This window comes from Eretmochelys imbricata, chromosome 6, assembly GCF_965152235.1.
Source record: "Eretmochelys imbricata isolate rEreImb1 chromosome 6, rEreImb1.hap1, whole genome shotgun sequence".
In the NCBI taxonomy this organism is placed as follows: domain Eukaryota; kingdom Metazoa; phylum Chordata; order Testudines; family Cheloniidae; genus Eretmochelys; species Eretmochelys imbricata.
Genome location: NC_135577.1, coordinates 65,539,010 through 65,560,987, shown reverse-complemented (window position 1 = coordinate 65,560,987; position 21,978 = coordinate 65,539,010). Strand labels below are relative to the sequence as shown.

General features: G+C 44.4%; 1 protein-coding gene across 1 annotated transcript in view; it reads right to left on the bottom strand.

The window, feature by feature from the left end:
• Positions 1–13,371: 13,371 nt before the first annotated feature.
• SMOC1 (SPARC related modular calcium binding 1) overlaps positions 13,372–21,978 on the bottom strand; it is a 122,127-nt gene continuing 113,520 nt past the window's right edge. The window contains exons 11-13 of the mRNA XM_077819972.1: positions 20,829–21,076; positions 15,929–15,979; positions 13,372–13,406 (exon numbers count right to left, since the gene is read on the bottom strand). Of these exons, the coding sequence (XP_077676098.1) occupies positions 13,372–13,406; positions 15,929–15,979; positions 20,829–21,076 (334 nt within the window). The remainder of the gene's footprint in view (positions 13,407–15,928; positions 15,980–20,828; positions 21,077–21,978) is intronic.

Sequence of the window (21,978 nt, the reverse complement as noted above, 5' to 3'; positions counted from 1 at the left end):
AGTAATAAGACAAAGTCAGAAATGGTTACAAGAAAAATAAAGATAAAATGCAACTAGTGGCTAACTTAACAAACTACATTAAATTCAAAGCAGAGAGTTTTCTCACCATAGGCTTTCAGTGGTCTTACAGATCAAACTTCTTAGGTCAGGACCCCTTCTCACAGAATCTAAATAGCACTTCTTTTGTTGCTTCAACTGCTGTGAATGTGATGGGCAGGGGGAGAGAGAGGTGCTCCTTGGGGTGTTTGTCCTTACTTTTGATAGTTTCAGTCCCCCTCTTGAAAAAACATTTCCAGCTGGGTACCAGGAGACAAAGTCTATGGGGAGGGATGTTCCCTGCTGCTTTTTCCTGTTTGAGCTTTCTTTGTCTCCCTTCCTGCTTGATGAGTGTTTACTGCTTAAAATGCAAATTAAGCATAGCTACCATTCCTTTGTTTGAGACAGACCTGTTTGCCAACCTCGGTTTGGAACTTGTGTTAATAACACCATAGAGTGGACGCTCATAACTTCACATACAGTGCTGCAACACACATTTTGTCAAGACAATAATGACCAGCAAATTATGAGTTTTCAAATGACACCTCACAGGGCATTCATTGTACAAAGATTATTACAATAGTGTGTACAGCGTGGACACAGAGATACATTCGGTCACAATCATATATTAGATATTCAGCTCAGGAACTCAAAGTCTGGTGTCACTATTCAGGGGGCTGTGTCAGAACTGCTCGCAGTTCCCCCTAATGTATCTATTCAGACAACCTGAAACTGATCCTCAATACCCGAGTTCCCTTGACTCTCTAATGAGTATAGTCTCTGTACTAGCCCTAGAGCTTGACATGTTCTCAGTACAGGCATTGTTTTTCTTGGCACAATTACACATTTTTTAGCTTTCCCTCTAGTTCATGGGTCCAGAGTAGGAATGAGCTCTCCACTGTAAAACCTTGACTTTAGTGGTCTATTTTCAATGTACTTGCTTTTTTTCCTTTAAGCCCTATAAAATATATTCTGTTACCACATTTGCTTGAGCACCAGTGTCCAGTCTGAAAGTCACAAAAGTTCCAATCATTTAGTGCAGTGACTTTATTCAAAGCTCCTGAAGAAAACTTTTCTTCTGCGCTGCCAGCAGTGTTCTTCTCCTGGCAAACAGCATGCATACATGGTTTCTTTTCTGTGCGCTTGCTGGTCCTGCTGGCCCAGTCTTGCAAAAGGATTGAATCTGTTTTACTTGTTGCCACATTGTCCAAAGGCAGAGCATTGCTGAAGTCTGTGTTTGCTTCCACCCCTTGTGTAATTCTTTATGTTGTCCTCAATAACCTCCTTTCTTGCAGGCTTGTTGTACATTTCTGCTCTGCACTGCCTTTGGGCTGTCCAATTCTGTCCATCAAAGCAGCATCTTGTTTTCCCTCCAAAAGTAGTCTTACTGCTTCATGATCTTCCAATCATAGGTGCCGGCTCCGTGGGTGCTCCTGGGATGGAGCACCCACAGGAAAAAAAATGGTGGGTGCTGAGCACCCACCAGGAGCCCCTCTAACAGAACTTCCCCCTCCCTGCAGTGCCTGCTGCCTGCAGGAGGGCCCCGCCAATCAGCACCTCCCCCTCCCTCTCAGTGCCTATCAGGAGGTGCTGGGCTGGGAGGAGGGAGGGCACAGCATGCTTGGGGGAGAGGGTGGAACTGGACAGGGAAGGGGTGGGGCCTAGGTGGAATGGAGGGTGGGAAGAAGCAGGGTGGGGCCCTGGGGGAATGGGTGGAGTGGGGGCAGGCCCTGGGCAGAGCCAGGGAGAAGCACCCGCCAGCAGATTAGAAATTTGGCACCTATGCTTCCAATGGTCTTTTTCTAATCTTTAGATCCTGAATATTTGATCTCTGATTACTGACTCTGTGAGCTGTCCATAATTAGATGTTTGGCTCAACAGTTTGAGATCCAATATAAGTTCTTCAAACGACTCTCCTCCTCTCTGAGTTCTCATGTGAAATTTGTGTCTTTCAAAAGCTTAATTTATCTTGGGCATGCAGTAGTTTCAGACTTGTGAAGTACCATCTGATAGGATGCTTGCATTGCCTGACTTAAGTGCACACAATTATAAACATCTAGCACTTCGGGCCCCACAGTATTTTTCAAAAGAGCTACCTTCTGCTTATCTTTTTCAACAAAGCTGCTTACTTGCATATACAGGCTGAACCTCTGATGACTCTTCTTCCCATTACTTGCTGCACTGGCAGATAACTTTCAACTCTGGTGGAATTATCAGCTGCAAAATTTTCTTTACCCCTTTTTTTCCCTATGCTTTCTTCTCCAATCACTCTTATCTATAAATATGTGATAAAACATGTGACATGTGAATCCACTCCTGCTACCATGTAGTGTTTGTGGGTTCTGCGTAAGGAGATTCAGTCAGGATTTTAGGAAGATCAGAATATATAGTTTATTATAGATTCAGCTCAGCCATTCAGAGTCTGGTGTTACTCCCTAGGTGGCTATATCAGAAATGCTGGCACTCCCCTGATGTATCTGTTCAGCTAAGCTGGGTACAGTCCTGAAAAGGGTCAGACCTTCTCACCTATTGTAAGAAGTGAGCAAATCAGGGCTGTAGGTACAGTCATTTGTAAGAAGGAGGCCCACAGTGACTGTATTTTTGCATATAAACCACCTAAACCCAGAACATTAAACCCATATTGCCAGGCAAATCCCATAATATAAAGATCACTTTTACTATTGAGAACATTATAGTACTGTAGTAGCTAAGATTGCATCTAGTCATCTGTTTAAAGGTCAACCTTTCTAAGTCCTCTACAATTGACCTGCATAGTTGTATTTCTTTGAAATCTGGTGTGCCTCAGAAGGGTGCAGGGTAGGGTTAGAGACCCAAATCTGGACTCATTTGAGCTAGGGGTTCTGGAAATATAAGCTTTGTAAAAATAGCCATTTAAAAAAAAAAAGTTCCAGGTTGGAGGAAGCAGGGGTTGTACAAAGCTAGAGATCAAATGATTGATGTAATCCAGGTCAAAATGGTCTCAGTTGGTCAAGTTTATCCAAGGTAGTACATGGCACCCACTAAGTCTTTGGAGGATCCAAATTGAGAATGGTATTTAAGAAAGGGTCCATTTTTACTCTACATATGCACCAATACAAAAAAATAGCTAGAGGGTTTCTATCCTTGTTATTTTAGATGCATGAAAGCTTGCCCTTTGGGAATGCTCTCAAACCTGTACAGTGCCCATGGGGATGTGGGGGAGCGTTAGTGATACAAATTTGGCATCCTTTGTCCAAAGACTTCCTGAGTTATAGGTGCCCTAAACAAAGCACTTTCCTTCTGCTGCCTTGTGTGGTTAAACAGATCTCTGAGAGTGATGGGTGTGAACTCACCCTTCAATTAACCTAGCTAAGGATAAATTAACCACAATCCCCACCTAAGACAAAAGGCGTTTTAGATAAAGTGGCTGAAAGTTGCTATAATTTGTGAGTTATGGGTGGCAATTTCATTTTGGAGGGAATGTAATCAAAATATTTGGGGGTGGGGCATTAGATGTGTGAAAGCTTCTTGGGAAGAGAGGCATATTGGGGGCAAAGGAGTGGGGGGAATAGGGGCTGCAGTGAGGGGAGGGGGTTATGAGGAGGATATATGGGAAGGGATGGTAAAGGAAGCAAGAGAGGTTGGGTGCTAAGGAGAGCTCTGCCAGCTCACCCCAACCCCTTGCACACCAGCCTCTTGCACTCTCCAGCTCTGCCAGTGAACCCCAACAACACGGCATGACAATCTGCAGCTCTGCCAGTGCACTCAACACTCCCTACAGCTCCACAACTCTGACAGTAACCAGTGGATCTCAACCATCCTGCACCCCAACACTATGCCACTATAACATGAATGTCCTTCCCTCCAGGTACTGAAGGTGACTGATTACAGGAATGGGAGGTAACTGCAATAGAAAAGTTTGTAGACCAGGCTTTGGGGAGATGTGTTCCCTGCTTGCAGTGGTGAGGGGACAGGTTGGGGCTCTGCAGTGAATGGGTTGGGGGCGTAGCTGGAGAGATGTCATAAAGCAGGGCTGGTAAGGCACAGTAGATGGGTTTGGAGGGGTGGACGAGGCATACTGGCTCAGGGCTAGTCTACATTGGCAACGCTAACGCTGGGGCAGCACCTTAATGTGGCTTGTGTGGTCGCGGCAGAGCGAGATTGAGAGGTTGCCCAGTGCTCTAAAAACCACCTATACGGGTGCTTTACAGCACTGAACCTTGCTGTGCTTACGGGGCTGTTTTTTCACACCCCTGAGGGAGAAAGTTGCAGTGCTGTAAATTGCCAGTGTAGACAAGCCCTAAGTACACTACTTGCAGGACAAGAGAAGTATAACTGCCCAAATGACTGCTAATTCCGAACGACATCGTTATCTTCTCCTGTTTTTTTTTTAAACCCTAGAAAATTAAATTGCAAAAAACTACATTAACACAGAGTTAAGGTTGGTTGGTGGTCTGTCATCCCCTTGAAGAACACTGAGTTGAGCAAAACACAAACTTTCCTGGTTTTCAGAATGCAGAGTTAAAGTGGCCCATGCACCCTTAACTCTGCCCTCTTTGCAGTGCCCCAATATGCCGTTCACACACACACACACACACACACACACACACCTTTACTCTGCCAGCCCCATCACTGATGAAATGTACAAGCTCTGCATCTCCTGCTACAGACCATTCACGCTCACCTACGGGATTCCAGCTCATGCTATTAAAGAACAAAAAGGGGTTAGGAAGGAAAAGTGCCCATGTCACCTTCCTTCTATCCTCTTCGAGCAACGCCTCGATATGCACGTAGGCACTGCTCACTCTGGTGCTTGGCACGAGAAGATGCAGGAGAGCCCAGAACTTGGCACACACTCACAGTCCTAGCCAGCTCCCCCAAAAGAATACCACATCTGTACAGCTTAAGAACCACTTTCCAACCTTTTTCAGCGCCCGTACACTTGCTCACGGGATACCAACTCAACCTACAGTTCCACTTAACCACCATGAAAGCACTGGAATCCTCCAAGAGTCCATCTCGCTGCTGACAATATCCTTTGTAATAACAGCCCTATGCCCTGCTACCAGCATAGCCTCCACAATTCTGCACTGAAATAACGCATGCTGCGTCCTGAACATGCATCTCTTCCCTGTCCTCCCACACAAGAGAGGGGAAACCATAGATCTGACATCACAGGCACAGCTCTGTCACACATCTCAAAGTAATCCACAGATCTACCGTTCAGGACAGCTACACTTAAAACTGACCACACTCACACTACCCAGAGTGCAGGCAGATAGTAAATGCTCAGCCTGTTCTCATATCCCCGCTTGCTACAGAGAATGCCCTTTGTAATAACCTTCCTGGGCCCTGCTTATTTTATGATGTACACAATTCCGCATATTGGATCCTGAAGGTACACATGCAGCTCTTCCCTTTGCTCACACACACTGGAGGATGCAAAACACAGAGAGTTCATCATATAATCACAGCTGTCACACATCTCGATGCAACCCACACTTCCTCATATTGCAAACACACCTTTACCAAGCAGGCCCAGCTACTGCCTCCACCATTTAGTGTGGATACACCTAATACGCTGATTGCACCTGGAGTGTATCCAAATAATTCCTATTAACTACTGTCAGCTTCAGGGGAACACGGGGGAGATGGCATAGACAGCCTAATAGCGTGAGCTGTAATCCTGTGGGTGAGAGTGATTGGGCTGTAAAAGGAGGTGAAGAGCTTGTACATTTCAGCAGCTGTGGGGTTAGCAGAGTAAAGGTATGTATGGCAATGGGGCAGACTGGGCCCTTGCTAACAGAGGGAAATGCTGTGCATGTCCTGGTTTTCAGAAGTTTGAGTTTTGCTCAACTCAGCACTCTGCAAGGGGACAACATACCACCAAGCAACCTGACCCCAGCGTTAACCTAGTTTTTTGCTGTCAGCTATGTATATACTTGTGCCGTAATACACGCTTACCGCTAACTCTAAATCCAAACTCTTCAAATCCCAAGGCTTTTCTGAATTAAAGCTAGTCAAAGCCTATTGGTGTGGAGGGCTTAACCCCCTTAAAAATAAAAATGCCCTCTAAAATAATTCATTCAAAAGAAGAGCATAAGAAAACCACCTGTTTTGTAAGCGGTGATGCACAGGCCTGCTAGGAATGTTGCAAGTGGAGCAAGACAAAGTTAAGGTTCCATGAATAGCTTAGCTGTGCACATCCATGCCTTCTAGTGCCTGTTAGGTGGAATGTAATTTTTGGACATTTTCTGAGGGGTTTTTTGTTTTTTTTATAAAAGGAACTGTTGTTGTAAGGTATTTTCCAAAGTAATTTGTGAGACTTCTGCTCATCCAGCTCTCTCATTTAACACAGGCTTTTGGAGTTTGTTTGGGGAGTTTGTTTGTTGCACTTGGGAATTGATTACAAGGCCTAGAATTTGAGAGGCCAAAAGGTCAATGATGTATTTTTATTATTTATTTCAAAGTTCAGAAAAATGAAATTTGAATGAAAGGACTCCTGGAAATGTCGCTGCTGGGAAGAGCACTGTACACAGCTCATTTTTATTCCTGTTTGCTTTGCGGGCCTGCAGCAGCCCTGACAGACAGAGCTGGATTCTATTCCGATTCTTGAAGCATCAGCTAAACTGTCAACTAAATTTGGACTTTGGCAGTCGTAATTACAGGTGGTGATGTCAGAGGCAGGAATAACACAGCTGCAGTTTCAGATCCCAGGTGGAATTTCTAGAGCTGACAGTTAGAAAAATCATTCCTTTCACTGATAAATTGAGCATATTTGCTTTGGACTCATTGAAAGATTGCTCCCCACGCTGTCCACTTTGCAGTTACTTCTCTGTCTATAACTAGAGAGAGACTGAGGGGTATTGCAGCTGGAGTGAAGAAAAATACATTTGCCATTACATAATATTGGCACTTGAGCACATCAGGTTCTGCAGATTTACATTACGTATATTTTTTAATTTAAAGTTGCTAACCTTAGTTGTGAGTAAAAGCTTCCCAATGTGATCCTACTTCAGGGCTGTCTGAGGCTGCAGAGATAGAAGCAGTAGCTTTACGATCGGCACGGACTATGCCATTGCTCTCATTATGGTAACTAGAGGAACAGGCTGTCAAGCCTACGGCCAAGATTTACAAAAGTGACACGTGATTTGGGTGCCTTCATTTTTGGGTGCCCAAAATGAGACACTTTAGAGGAGCCTGATTTTCCAAAAGTGCCGACCACTCATGCTCTGAAAATCAGGACCCTTTAAAGGGCACCCAAACATAGAGGCTCACAAAATTATTAGTCACTTGTGAACATTTTAATTCCTTCCTTAATATTCAGGTAAAGATCTTAAGTCAGATCCAGAATGATATTTCAGCTCTGAGCATCTATTGAAATCAGTGTGGTTGCTCTCTCCCTCTCTCTCACCACTTCAGCAAATTCTTACCGCTCTTATAGACCTTAGTACTCTGCTTTGAATCTGTAACAGAACTGCCATTGCTACACACCTACTACTTCAAGAATAATTTTCTCTTCAGGACTCCCATTGGTGTTCAGGGATCCCAGCCTCAATACAGGTCTTACCTTCATACCTTACCTGGTAAACAATGGCCTGCTTTTAAAAGCAGAATACTCCTGGGCTTGGATCTCCACATGATTAACTCCCTGTCTGGGAGTGTGGAATGAAAACAGAGGCCAGGTGACTCCCATGGTTTGGGATTTCACAGCCAACGTTCTGCTGAGCCCTTCTATGGGCTAGAGACGGCTGCAGACAGGAATGCAGAGTTTGATTCATTTCCCTGTTCCACTCTGCACTTAGGAATATTCAGATCACAGTTTCACAACTCTGGCATGTCTCTGTACTGGAGCCTGCAGCAGACTTTGCTAAGGACATGATCTGAATCCACCTGCCCTGAATGTTCTGTTTGGGGTGCTGAAAGAGATGATGGGGATTCTCTGGTCCTAACAAGAGGATGGCCAAGAAGTTATTACTAGTCACGATCACAACATGCTTTCTGGGAAGTGAGAGAACATGCAGCCATTTCACAAGGCAGGAGAAAGCATGTGTGAACAACGCCTTAAGACCACAAGCATTTTTCATTGGTAATTGTTGAAAATGCCCATGACCTGTAGGTGGCAGTATTTGCTCTGCTCTTCAGTTCACTAGGGAAACCTGCTTATATAGTGCATTGCCTAAAGTATTTTATTAAAGCTAATGTTAAAATTATATAATACACAGGTTGAGAAAAGTGTCTGTACATCTGGGTATAGTGCTTGGATCGTCCACAAATACAAAGTTTGTTTTTTAAAAGTCATATGGTACATATAGTACATAATCAGCAATAACCAAATTTAGGTGAATAAATTTAAGAATACAGTTTAGATATTAGCATCCAAGTATCGGGTACCTCACTCAAGAAAAGTTGCACAGAGATTTTACAAACAACACAGACAGCGCAACTGAAATGCCGCACCTCTGGGTGAAGCACAGCAAAGCTCAACCCCGCTCTGCCTTTGATTGATCCTGGGCTGATTCAAGGGGCTGTTTTTGTCCAAGTTTCACTTTGAGCTCTTGGGTGTGTTTCACCCTTCTCATGAAAGTGACGTGTGGGGCTCACCCTATGTGGGCCAGAATAAACTAAGGACTGGTGTGGACCACCGTGAACAGAAACTGCCCAGTTCCCAAGGCTCTGCGTAGGCAACTATCAAGGCAAGTTGCGGAGGAAGGGAATGAACTCTGGAAATTAAAGCTCCACAAGACTCCGAAGCAACATTTATCTATATTTTATTACAAAACCAAAACCAGCCACCTTTGAGTCGAATGAACAATGCTGTAAACAGAACTGCTGGGGGAGACCGTACCAAATTTACTTCACTGGTGATCAGTGAACAAGGAAGTATCTCCCCCTCTAACAGGACCAGTGCTGGATGTGGACTTACTCTATGGGGCCCTTGGCCTCTTCTCCCTTGTCCTGGCTGCTGGGGAAGGAGGTGCTCGGCTCTACCTCCCACAGCCAGGGGTGGCACTCGGTTCTCTGCTGGGACCTGTAGCACTGCTGCTGGAGGACTTGCTGCTAACATTGCTCGCTTTAGTTCTAGGAGAACTGGCAGAGAGCAGCAGCCACTGTGCAGTTTCGATATGGACAGCTGAATGACTGATTTATGCCACAGGGCCAGGAGTCTGGGTGACTGCCCAACACACAAAAAGCTAGAGCACATTTATTGTGTAATTATGGTCCAGCTGCACAGAATCACGCAGAGCCTCATGCACACACATTAATGTGAAGCACAAGCCATGCAAGAAACTGCTCGGGACCCTATGTAAACCCACCAACTCAGAGTGCTGCGACTCATTCTCCCGCGGGAACGGAAGGCGAGGCAGTGTACTGCTCGATTCCCATTCCATCAGCAGAACCAGGCCGGAAGGCAACCCCCTGGCAGATTTCACCTAGGACCTCACAGGTTCTGAGGCTGGCCCTACAAACAGATAATAGCTTGGCTTCCTTGAAGAGGCGTTTTTTAAGCATCCTTTAGAGAGAAGGGAGGAAGGGCTGACAGCAGGACAAAGGTTGCAGAAGGCTTTACATGGCAATAGGCAATGTGAGCTCACTGGCTTAAAGTTTCCAGCAGAAAAGATGCAATGAGTCTTAAGAGTGTCAGCCACCAAGACTGGATTTAGGGGGGTTTTACTGCCCTGAGCAAACAGGCAGCGACCACCTCTACCAGCCCGCTTCCGCTGCTGAAGAGTTGCTGCTCTCAGAGACCATATGAGAAAGCCCACCCTGGCATCCAACCCTCTGCTCGTGTTGGCTATAGCTATAAGTGAGAACGGCAGCCAGAGCTTATCATTCCTAAAACTAGCCTACAAAGAAAAGGAGTTTTTACAAAGTTGGGTTCATTCTTCACTCCTACAACAGGATTAGAGGAGGAAACTGACATTTCTCATTGTACACAAAACCAAATCATTTCAACGTACACATACCCCCTTCCCCAAAGTATAAAAAGGAGAAGCCAGAAGAGCACATTCAATGTATGTAATTTACAATGAGAAGCCAGCAGTGGGCGCTGCTGTTCACTAAAGACAACAGTTCTTCTTTATGGTGGGTTTGAGAGATTTGTGCTTCAGGGAGACACATGTCATGAGTTTGTTGTTGTTGATTTTTTTAATCCAGACCAAACACTTTAACCCAGCTTCAATCCTGCTCTCCTCCAGAAGGTCCCAAGATCTGGAATCCAATGAGCAATTTGTTTTTGCAATCGAGCCCTGCTCCCTCTGAATATTTAATTAGTGAACAGTGTGGTGTGAACTTGCTGTGTCGAGATGTCAGGACATTTGGGTTGTGATGCAAGTTCAGCACACATGCTGCTGTCACCAAGTGATGTCTCCGCAGCACCCTGTGAGTGTGCTACATCACAACACTATGTCACAAAGCCATGCAGCCCAGCGCGCTGCCAGGCCTCTCTGCCACAATGCAGTGCTGCTGTGAATCAATGTTCTGGGGTCACCCTACAACAGCATGGCACGATGCCTGGCACTATCAGCAGGATCCATGTCAGGACACTCAATGGTATTGCATGGATAGCTTTGCCACTGTCCAAATCAGGACTAGTTTCAAACCCAGATCACACAAACACTGTACAAATTGGTGCCTGCCTACCATTTGTCATTAGCCTGAGAGTAGATTACACATTGCAGGTGTACAGGTGAGAGAGATGAGAAATCCCGTTCACCACATTATATGCAATAACACAGCAGCCCCGTTGTGAGCAAAACAGCCAAAGTACATGGATAACAATGTCACCAGAGAGTTGCTTCCCCTACTGGAGCAGAATGCAGGCAGCGGGTAGTAGAGACTTGCCAGTTTCAGTTGGATGAATTCCTGAAGGCTTCATCACATGACATAATCTTTAATTAAAGATCAATCTTTAATTCCTGGAGACTCCAGGACAATCCTGGAGGGTTGGCAACCCTAGTTTAGATAGAGAATGTGTGCATGAAAGCAGAGGACAAATGCTGCAGTCCAAATAGGAGTGGCCGGAGAGCATGATGTGCCTGACATCTGAGAGGCTGCTGTAAATAATGCCCCCCACCAACGTGCACGTGGTCAAACAGGCTAGAGCTGCACAAAGCAGGAAAGCGCTGCTGCTTCCCATCATGCTCCACGCACCCCACTCTCTAATGCACAGACCTGGATGATTCTGTCCCTCCACAGATTTTACATGTGTCTCTAACCGAGACGAACAAGACACTAACTTCGGCCAAGGCACCGCCTGCTGAAACGGTCACTGTGATCTCTGAACACAGCAGCCTGTTCAAGCTGAGCCATTGCCAGGGCTTTAATAGGGTGCATCATTACGGCTTACATTAGAGACACATCAGAACAGAGACTGATGTGAGGTGGTAACTGTGATATATCACGCTACTGCACGGGAAGATAGTTACGGATTCACACACAGCAAGCACAGGAACCCAGGGTACGAGCAGCTATTGTTAAGGTTGTAATGAACAACGCCTTCCTAATGGGCATGGAGCTAAAACGACAGAGATGAAACTAGACTCCCAGAGACAGGCCTCTGGCTGTATCTTTCTGTGTTGACATATGTGCTCTCATCTGTAGCATTAAGCAGGCTGCAGGAGCACAGCAGAGCTGCGTCATGCTTTGTCTTTTGTATTATTCTTATATATGATAGAGGGTATTTCTAGGATCCCTTTGTGATCCATGACTTTAGTGCCACTGGAGTGCAGGGAAGGCACAGCTGGGGCCTACACTGAGCCCCCCTCCTTGTGCTCTTGGAGCTATCTTTGTGCCTCCCGTGATTCAGGTTTGAACTTTGCACCCGTTCCTGCTCGCTTATCTGCTGTTCGTTGGTGGAAAGGAGTGCTGCTCTCTCAAGGGCCCAATCCTGCATACTGCAGCGGGCCCTCAACTCTAGTGGCAGCTGGGTGTATTCAGTAACTCCCAAGAAGCATCTGGCCTACTGCATGAGTGGGACCTGCAGTGCACATCTGTGAGCATAAGCTGTGGCAATACACCTGCTTTTATGCACACGGACGTGCTAGAAAGAGAGCAATTTGTGGCCAGAGGATGGATCGGTTGCAGACATCACTGCATTACTGGATTCCAGAAGTCAAGGTGTCCCTTTAACCCTAACAGCCTATGAAATCGAGGGAAGGGACCAAACAGCAACCCCAAACCCTGTACAAGACAACTGTACAATTTACATATATATTTATATACAGTATATAAAAATCTCTCTCTTCTCGAGTCCCCGTGAACTCAGAAACTTAAGTTGTCAGTAGCTGTCGAAATGTTTTTTTTTTAAAAAGTCATGCTCTCATTCCCCTTCCCCCAAAGTATTAGATAATGGCATTAAAGAAAAAAAAAAACAACCAATCATTAAAAAAAGTGCAAACGTTCTGGGTGCCACTTCTGCTACACTGGATGTTGCCAATGCCACATTGCAGTCGGGTGTCCGTCTGTCCATCCTTCGGGTGGCCTCCTGTCTTCTATTCATATCTGCTCCTAGACCAGGCGTCCTACTGAAGGAGGTGGGTCAGGCAGAATATTGGTGCGGGGAGGCAAGAGGGGAAAGCCAACATTAAAACCAAAATTGTAGCCAGCTAGTGTAAGCGTACTGTACAGCCTCTCCGTGACAGAAAATGCTTCTGGAGGGCAACGATTTCATAGTGAGCTACAAGGCTGACAAGGACGAGGACTTAACAAGCAATAGCCTTGTGGAAGAGTCAGTTTTGGAGGAGTCACAGTTACAGCCTCAGGCACAGATGTATTTTTAAACACAAACCACAGCTGCTCATTCCCTCCTGTGGAATGGGTGAATGGTCTGGGCAAAACAACCAAGCCCTCTCTTCCACCTAAGGCCAAATCTTGTTCCCACTAAAGAGCAGAACTCCCACTAATTCTAGTGAGAGTTGGATGGAGCTCTGCTGCAGTTTCCACGGTATGCATCCGATGAAGTGAGCTGTAGCTCACGAAAGCTCATGCTCAAATAAATTGGTTAGTCTCTAAGGTGCCACAAGTACTCCTTTTCTTTTTGTGAACACAGACTAACATGGCTGTTACTCTGAAACCTGCACTACCAGTGTGAATCAATTCCAAGGGTGGCCAGCTGGGTTCCTTCCCATCAAGCAGGCAGGTTTGCGAGGAATTCAATCACACGTCAAAGCAGACTCTCCCCAACCGTCCAGCAGCAGTACCCGGAAACCTCTCTGCTAACCCCTCGTAGCGGCATTCCTGGACAACAGGCTCCAAAGCCCACTGTGCTGCTGAAGCCCCATCTCCAAAACTAATGCTGGGGTTTTAGGAAACCCAGCAAACTTGGAGCATGGATTCACTGGGAGGGGAGAGATGTCAGTACTTGAAAAGCCCCAGAGCTCTTCTAAGATCTGGGGGAGACACAGCAATGAGGGAGCAATGGGGTTGCTTAGCCGGTTGTATTGAGGTTCACATACACTGCTGTTATGAAAGGCCTGAGGCTACAAACTGCTGCCATGTGGTTCCAGTAACAACCCTTCTGAGATTAGAAATCCCACACCGAGTAGCACAAAGCAAGGCTGAGAGCTACTGGAAGCAAAGCTGCAAGTTTCACTAATGCACTGGCCTTCACTTAACTGGAAATGAGCGAGAGACATATCCTTGTACTTCAATGGAGTTACACATTTTGCCCTGCAGTACATCTCCTCTTATGGCTTCTCCTGTCCTGTTAGCCAAGACTGGCATACAGATGGTGTTCACATTACTGGCCCTTGCTAGCCCACTGGACCAGGTTGTGGCTGGCTCTTGTATGGATACAGAAAGGATTTAATAGCAGGAAGGAGGCAGAAATATGGCTCTGTCCCCTTCTGTACTGGCTGGTAGAGCTGGCTGGTCATGGAGAGGAGTTACACTCTCCTATAATGGTGGTTTAATGGCCATGTTCCACATATGCAACAGGGAGCTCAGGGAGGACTGAAAATTGCCATTTTTATCTGAAGGCAAAGGGAAATGTTCCTGCAAAGTCTGAACTAAATTAATTTCATAATCTGAGCTACGGTTCATTAGAAAACTGCCCTGGTTTGAAATTTTGACTTGCCTAATGTTTTGTCAAATACTATTTCTATTCTAAAATAAAATAATTAAAATATTTTAACAAAAATTCTTCTGTCAATTGATCGATGTTCGAAGGATTAATTACATGGGAAATATTAAGATACAAGAATCAAGATCACAACACATAAAGAAATGCAATAATCCATAGGTGAGAGTTACAGGTTGTTCCATTATTTTAATAGATTCTGAGATTTTAAAGCCAGAAGGGACCATTTCATCACCTAGTTGGACCTCCTGTATACCACAGACCACTACATATCACCCAGTACCGAGTCCAATAACTTGTGTCCGGCTAAAACATGTCTTCCCAAAAGACACCCAACTCTTGACTTGAAGACATCAAGAGCCAGAGAATCTACCATTTCCCTTGGTAGTTTGTTCCAAGGGTTAATCACCCCATTGTTCAAAATGTGAGCCTAATTTTTGAGTTTGTCAGGCTTCAGTTTCCAGCCATTGGTTCTTGTTATGCTTTTTTCCACTTGATTAAAGAGCCCTTTAGTATTCAGTATTTTTGCCTGGTGAAAGTACCTGTACACTGTAATCAAGTCACCTCCGAAACTTCTTTTTGCTAAGCTAAACAGAGAGAACTCCAAGTTTCTCATTGGAAGGTATTTTCTCCAGCCCTCAAATCATTTTTGTGGCTCTCTTCTGCAACCTCTCCAATTTTTCCACCATCCTTTAAAAAATGTTATGCAGTATTTCAGTCTTGGTCTCACCAATGCTGTAAACAAAGGTAAAATCATCTCCATACCCCTAATCACTACTCCCCTGTTTATACACGAAAGGATCATGTTAGCCCCTTTTTGTCACAGTTAATGTTGAGTTGTTTGTTCTCTATGATCCCTAAATCCTTTTCACGGTCAGTAATTTCCAGTGAACAGTTCCCCATTCTGTAGCTATGGCCTGCATTCCTTGTTCCTAGACATATGACCTTGCAGATGTATTAGAAAGAATTTTGTTTGAATGGGCCCAGCTTCCTAAGCAATCCAGATTGCTCTGTATGACTGTCCTATCCTCATCATTATTTGCCACTCTGCCAATCTTTGTGTCATCCACATTTTAAATCAGCAGCGATTTACTTCCAGGTCATTGATAAGTGTCAAACAGCATCAGTCCTAGAAATGATCCTTATGGAACCCCACTAGAAACGGCTCCATTCCACATTAACAGATCTCGGAAAGTAGTTGTCAGTTAGCTAGCTCTTAATCCATTTAAAATGTGCTTTATTGATGTTGAATTACGCTAATTTCTTTTAAAAGGAGAATGTTGTATGGTACTAAGTTAAACATCTTACAAAAGTCTATTACATCTACACAGTTACCTTTACCAACCAAATTTGTGAGAAATATGCATTTCTTAATTCTTTAAAAGAATCATGTGCTTGTTTATTATGTGGGCAACATAAGATTTATCATGTCCTTCAACTGGCTTTTGAAATGCAATTTGTGGCTTTTGGAAATTTTAAATATATTTGAATGGGGAGCGCTGCAGAACAAGGCCTGAAGTAAATTCAAGATTCCTTAACAACCTACTTTATAAACAGTGGATATTATTACCCTGTTTGGAAAACTGATGCTCCAGTTAAAAAATTACCCAAACTCACACATGTTGACTGGGAGGGTGGGGAATGAAATTCACAGTCCCCTGATTCCAAATTCCATGTTTTAGCTACTCTCAGTCTGTACTGGGAAGTACTGTACTGCAGGGTCAGCTCATTGGACAGATGTCAGGCAAGAAATTGGGAGGGACCCATTGAATTTTGAGGTATGTGAGTGCGACAGAAGAAAAAGGAAACAAAAAGAAGAGATAAAATACTTACTGAAAGGGTTAATGCCTTGTCTTTTTCCATGGGGGAAACTGCTAGCACTACCTGCAAAATCCAAGAACATTATTTGCTTAGCACTCTGAGCAGTTTTTGATTCTTCTGAGTTTGGGGGATAATTTTAGGAAAAAGCAATGATTGTTCTGCTAATGACAATGAAGGACTATTGCTGACTGCAGCTGGGTGCAGTAATGTAGGCAGGCTCTGTGCAAAACTCCCTTATACTTACACTCACCTATCTCTGCCAGCGCATCTCAGTCCTGGCCTGCATCATCTCTTAGAGTTAGACTTTTAACATCTACATTTTAATCCAATTTAAGATCTTGGATTGTGATGTGGGAATCTCATGAAATCAAAAGTTTCAGTTTGGGTAAGAAGCCCCAAATCCCAGGATTAATCTTCTCTGCCTGCTCCTGAGCAGGGGCGAGAGCAGTAAGAACTGAAGGATATTTAGTGGTACGAGTTTCCTCAGACTTCTTCCTACTACTGGAAAACAGGACAGAAGAAAAACACTCAGGTTTCTCTAAAGGCCACTAAGAGGAATGGACAGTTTATACAGTGCTCAGATAGACTGGATGAATGGGTGGCCCAAACTTATCTGAATGTCTGGTGTCTACAAAGTTAGGCCAAAATGTTCACACTTGGATACCCAGGCCCACACTGAGGGAGAAGTGGCCTGATTTTCAAAGGTGCTGAGATTGCATCTCTCAGTGGGAATTCAGTGGGAGCTGCAGGAGCACAGCATGTCTAAAAGTGAGCCCATGTCCACATAGGTGCCCACATGTAGCTTTTAGGTGCTGATTTTAGGCACCTGTATTTGATAATTTTGGTCACTCTCTGGAAATCGGAGGAAAACCAGCACGTCTACTTCCAGCCAGAATCAGGAAGTGAGCTTCCCATTTCCATGCTGGGCTGGAGACAGACACATGCACAATTCAGGGACTCTGACGTCTATGTGATTTAAACTGGAGGTGCAAAAAACTGTATAATTTGATTATTCACACACACACACACACACACGGATGCCAGCATTTGAAAGTCTGGTCCTGACTGTGCAGACAGAGGCACAAACAGTAGAATGAGGAAGAGAATGGCGAGCGAGAGAGAGAGAGAAGTCAGGGAGATAGTGGAGTTTAAATTAGAACCCACAATACAAACCTGTTGGATTATTTAAATCATTAATAAGAGGAACTGTATAAATGTGGTAAATTATTTAAAGCCCCTCAGAACACCAGTTTCGTGCCAGCCACCTGTCAGAGAAGTTCTAGCTAACCTATTTCATTGACTGTGGGTCAGGGTGTACAAGAAAAACAAGCACAGCTATGTTGTCAAAAGGTAGATTCTTCCATAGCTAACTGGGGCTCTACTCGGGGTCCTAGCAATAAAAATTTGGAATCTCTAGGAGTTTCTCCTTCTTTTAGCTTAGACACACGTACAGATCTGCGTGTCACCAATTGGCTGACACCTCCTGCAGAGGCCTCTAGGGGGTATTGCTCAGTTCTGCTTGAAACCACTGCAGTGGTTTTTACTCTGAATATTTTGGGTGTCCTACAGAAGCAAGCACCCTTCCTATTCCTCCCGCCATCAAACACATGAATTTAAAGCATTGTCATACACCTGCTTACCCCTGGAACTCTCACGAGTGGAAATCACATGACAGAATACTTTTTCAGACCCACCCAGGCCCTGTTCATTCTATAATCTAGTAAGGCACCTTGTGCACCCCAAAGCAATGCTTCCACCATTGTACCTGAGTCTGATGAGCAAGAACACAGAGCCAAGCCTGCTCTCCCACGGCAGTTTGACCTTCAGCAGGACTTTCAAAAATTTCTCTGTGAATCTGTGTTATTGCGACTGTACTGTTTGAATATGGTTGAAAACAACCTGAAGTCTACACTTCAGTAACTCTCAAAGGTTTATTTCCCCTCCTGGTCTTAAATGAGTAATTGCTTTTACAGAGACTGTTTCCTCCTCCTCTTAAGCCAGGCAGAATTTGCACATGAACAAGAAGAAAAGGAGTACTTGTGGCACCTTAGAGACTAACCAGTTTATTTGAGCATGAGCTTTCGTGAGCTACAGCTCACTTCATCGATGAAGTGAGCTGTAGCTCATGAAAGCTCATGCTCAAATAAATTGGTTAGTCTCTAAGGTGCCACAAGTACTCCTTTTCTTTTTGCAAATACAGACTAACACGGCTGTTACTCTGAAACCTGTCACTTGAACAAGGAGATGCTAGAGAAAGCCCTTTGCATTCAAACTTGGTATTGCGAAGCCAGACTGCTGATCGTGACATTCATTTAAATCTGCTTATCTTTAAAACACAAGTGGGAAAACTCCAGATAAATTGATACTGAAGATCTAATATGGCAGGCAGACAACTCCACTCCTCAGACCCAAGCGATCTTTCTACCATAAGTGCATAAGAGGCTAGCAGCCCTGAGTACGATCCCATCTGAGCCCATAGGCATGTACTCAGGGTGGCAAGCTCCTGGTGCCATGGAGGCTACACTTCTATTTTTAGTGGGCTAGCTTGATCTGAGCTACTGTGGGTATGCCTCCTCAAGCTGGGATTTACAGTTTCCGGCTCGAGTGCAGACATGGTGACCGGGAAAGGTGAAGTGGGGTGTGGGACGAGCTACTGGCTAGTTTTAAAGTGGGAAGACTACAAAGGAGAGAGGCAGAGCCAACCTACTCTTCAATCCTTCACAGATTCTTTGCTTCTTTAATTGGTTGTTTAATGCCATCTCTTTAACCACACAGAAGAGAGAAGAAATGGCAAAGGAAGATTGTGTCCCAGGTTCCCCCACTCTATAATATCCTCCGTGGCACTCTCAAATGCTCAGTATTGTGCCTCCACCCCATTCCCTCCCCCCCAAAACTCACCCACCCTACTTGTGCATTTGAATGTGACACGGAGAGGCTATTACAGTGAGGGGGATCCTGGGATAAAGAATCTTTCTTTGCCATTTCTTCTCTCTTCTGTGAGGCCAATTTTTTAAGAAGGCTCCAGAGGCCATTCCAGCAATAAAAAGCCACTAAACCTGGACGTCAGGACCAGGCAAATTGATTAAATTACAGTAAAGAACAAGAATAATCAGACATAGATGAACACGATTTGTTGGGGAAGGGTCAACATGGTTTTTGTAACGGGAAATAATGCCAAACCAATCTACTAGAATTCTTTTAGGTGGTTAATAAACATGTGGGCAAGGGGGATCCAGAGGATATAGTGTACCTGGACTTTCACAAAGCCTTTGACACGGTCCCTCACCAAAGGCTCTTAAGCAAAATTAGCAGTCATGGCATAAGAGGGAAAGTCCTCTCATGGATTGGTAACTGGTTAAAAGATGGAAAACAAAGGGTAGGAATAAATGGTCAGTTTTATGAATGGAGAGAGGTAAATAGTGGTGTCCCCAAGGGGTCTGTGCTGGAACCAGTATTGTTCAACATATTCAATAATGACCTGGAAAAAGAGGTAAACAGTGAGGTGGCAAAATTTGCAGAGGATATAAAACTTCTCAAGATAGGTACGTCCCAGGCAGCCTGTGAAGAGTTACAAAGGGATCTCACAAAACTGGGTGACTGAGCAACAAAATGGCAGAGGAAATTCCATGTTAATAAATGCAAAGTTATGTAAATTGGAAAACATAATCCCAACTATACATACAAAATGATGGGGTCAAAATAAGCTGTTACCACTCAAGAAAGACCTTGGAGTCATTGTCGATAGTTCTCTGAAAACATCTGCTCAATGTGCAGCAGCAGCAGTCAAAAAAGCTAACAGAATGCTAGGAACCATTAGATAAGAGATAGATAAATCAGAAAATATCATATTGCCTCTATATAAATCCACGGTACACCCATATCTTGAATACTGTGTTCAGATCCGGACGCCTTATCTCAAAAAACTGATATCTTGGAATTGGAAATGGTTCAGAAAAGGGCAACAAAAATGATCAGGGGTATCGAGCAGCTTCCATATGAGAGATGATTAAGATGGGACTGTTCATCTTGGAAAAAGAGACGATTAAGGGGTGTATGGGGGGATATAGAGGTTAAATCATGACTGGCATGGAGAAAATAAAGAAGGAAGTGTTATTTACTCCTTCTCATAACACAAGAACTAGGGATCACCCAATGAAATTAATAGGCAGCAGGTTTAAAACAAAAACATATGGAAGTATTTCTTCACACAACACACAGTCATCCTGCGGAACTCTTTGGAACATTCTAAAGCCAGAATGTTTTTTCACATTAATCTTAGTGAAAGAAGGTAATAAAATTAAGGAATACAGTTACTATTATTGTATATTATTCCATGGCAAATTATTGGGGAGTAGGGAAAAAACTTCCACTACACTAGGGAAGCCAGTTGCTTTAGCATTGTGGACCAATGATGTTCCAGGCTTGCATTAATTAAAGTTTGTAATGCACATAGAAGATAGCACCTTAATATTAATGTTGTAACAACCAAATGCAACCACCCAGTGCTAATCTGGAGCAAATGAGTTTTGCATGTGGCATCAAAGACAGGGCCGACTTGGAGAAGGTTATGCACAGACCCCCCCTCCCCCCCAATGGCTCGGTTCAGGAGTTGTAATTGTAGCCAAGGGGCACGTTTCCCCCTACACAGCACGTTAGATCTACAAAATTTCCTGTGGTGAACCTCACTGGCTGTGCCCCTTCCTTCCCGTAAGTGCCATCACAAAACAAATAATCAGTAAAAATAATAAAACAACAAGAATGAAGTGCGTTTGCAGGGCTGGTTGCTAGATGCGCACATCTTTTTGCCTGTAAGCTGAGCAGCTCAAACATTCAATGCCATGTTGCTGATTTTGTTTTAACTCAGCACAGCTGGCTGCCTTGTTGCTCCAGTTCTGAAAGGAAAATGGCTCACCTCCTTCCTTGCTGACTCCCAAGCACCCCTTTAGCTCCTGCAGCGAGATAGACTTGTCCTTGTTGAGGTCGCAGTAGTCGGCGAAGCGTCGAGCACATTTCTTGGGCTTGGCTTTCTTCTTCACATACCGCTTAAGGGGCTTCATCTCCCGCTTGTTGATGTCATTGCTGCTATTATTGTCCAGCTGGCTGAAGTACCAATGTACTACCCGCTCCTCCAGCGTGTGGCTGGGATCCGGCTCAGAGAACCTAGAAAACAAAATACACAGGCCCCCAAACCACCAGGATGCTCTTGTTAATGACTGTAAGTGCCTTTTGCCAGGCCACATCCCTTGCTCCGTTTATGACAACCTGTATCATATTTTGCCTCCTATGACCAGGAGAAGCAGATTCCTGATCTGGGAGGCTGTTATTTCTAGAGTAGGCTAGGTACCTTGGGTAAATGTTCCTCTGTGATCACAGGTCTCAAAAACTCCTTCCTCTTTACTTAAGTTTCATGGACTAGGGCTGGTTTGAGAGAGGCATGAACAGGAAAAGAATGGATTTGCACACCACTGAAAGGTAGCAGATAGACAGGCCTAATGACCGACATCTTTTCTGTATCCACTGAGCAGGGAAACCCAGGCAACAGCAGCAATACAAACTTCCCTACCATTTTCTCCCAAGCACTGTGCCTCAACCTTGTCCCAGAGGGATCTTTTCTTGGGGGAGACTACAGTTCAGTCTTCATGGCCTATTTAGTCCTTGGTCTCTCAGCTGAGACTGCCAGCAAAGGGAACAATTAGTGCGAAGTGTGACAGTGGTTTATATGATGTGGACCCCAACCATTAGGAACAAGATCAAGCTCTTTGAATTGATTTAATGTAAGATGCATTTATTTATTTAAAAAAAAATCTTTGGACAATTTTGCTATGCCTATTTATGTGATCTTGCCTCACATTTTATTCACTGCATTTTTTTAAACTGTTTTCACATTGTTCTAAGGCACTTTTCAATACTGCAACAGGCAAATGTCACAAACCCAGTAATAAGGAAAAATAAGGAACTGGCAAACTCATTTTGCCTCATTTCAAATTCCAACATTGCAGGTTTGATGCAACCCTAGTGGATTCCATTCTGCTTCTGTGAATAAAGGGGCAGAGCGAGGGAGA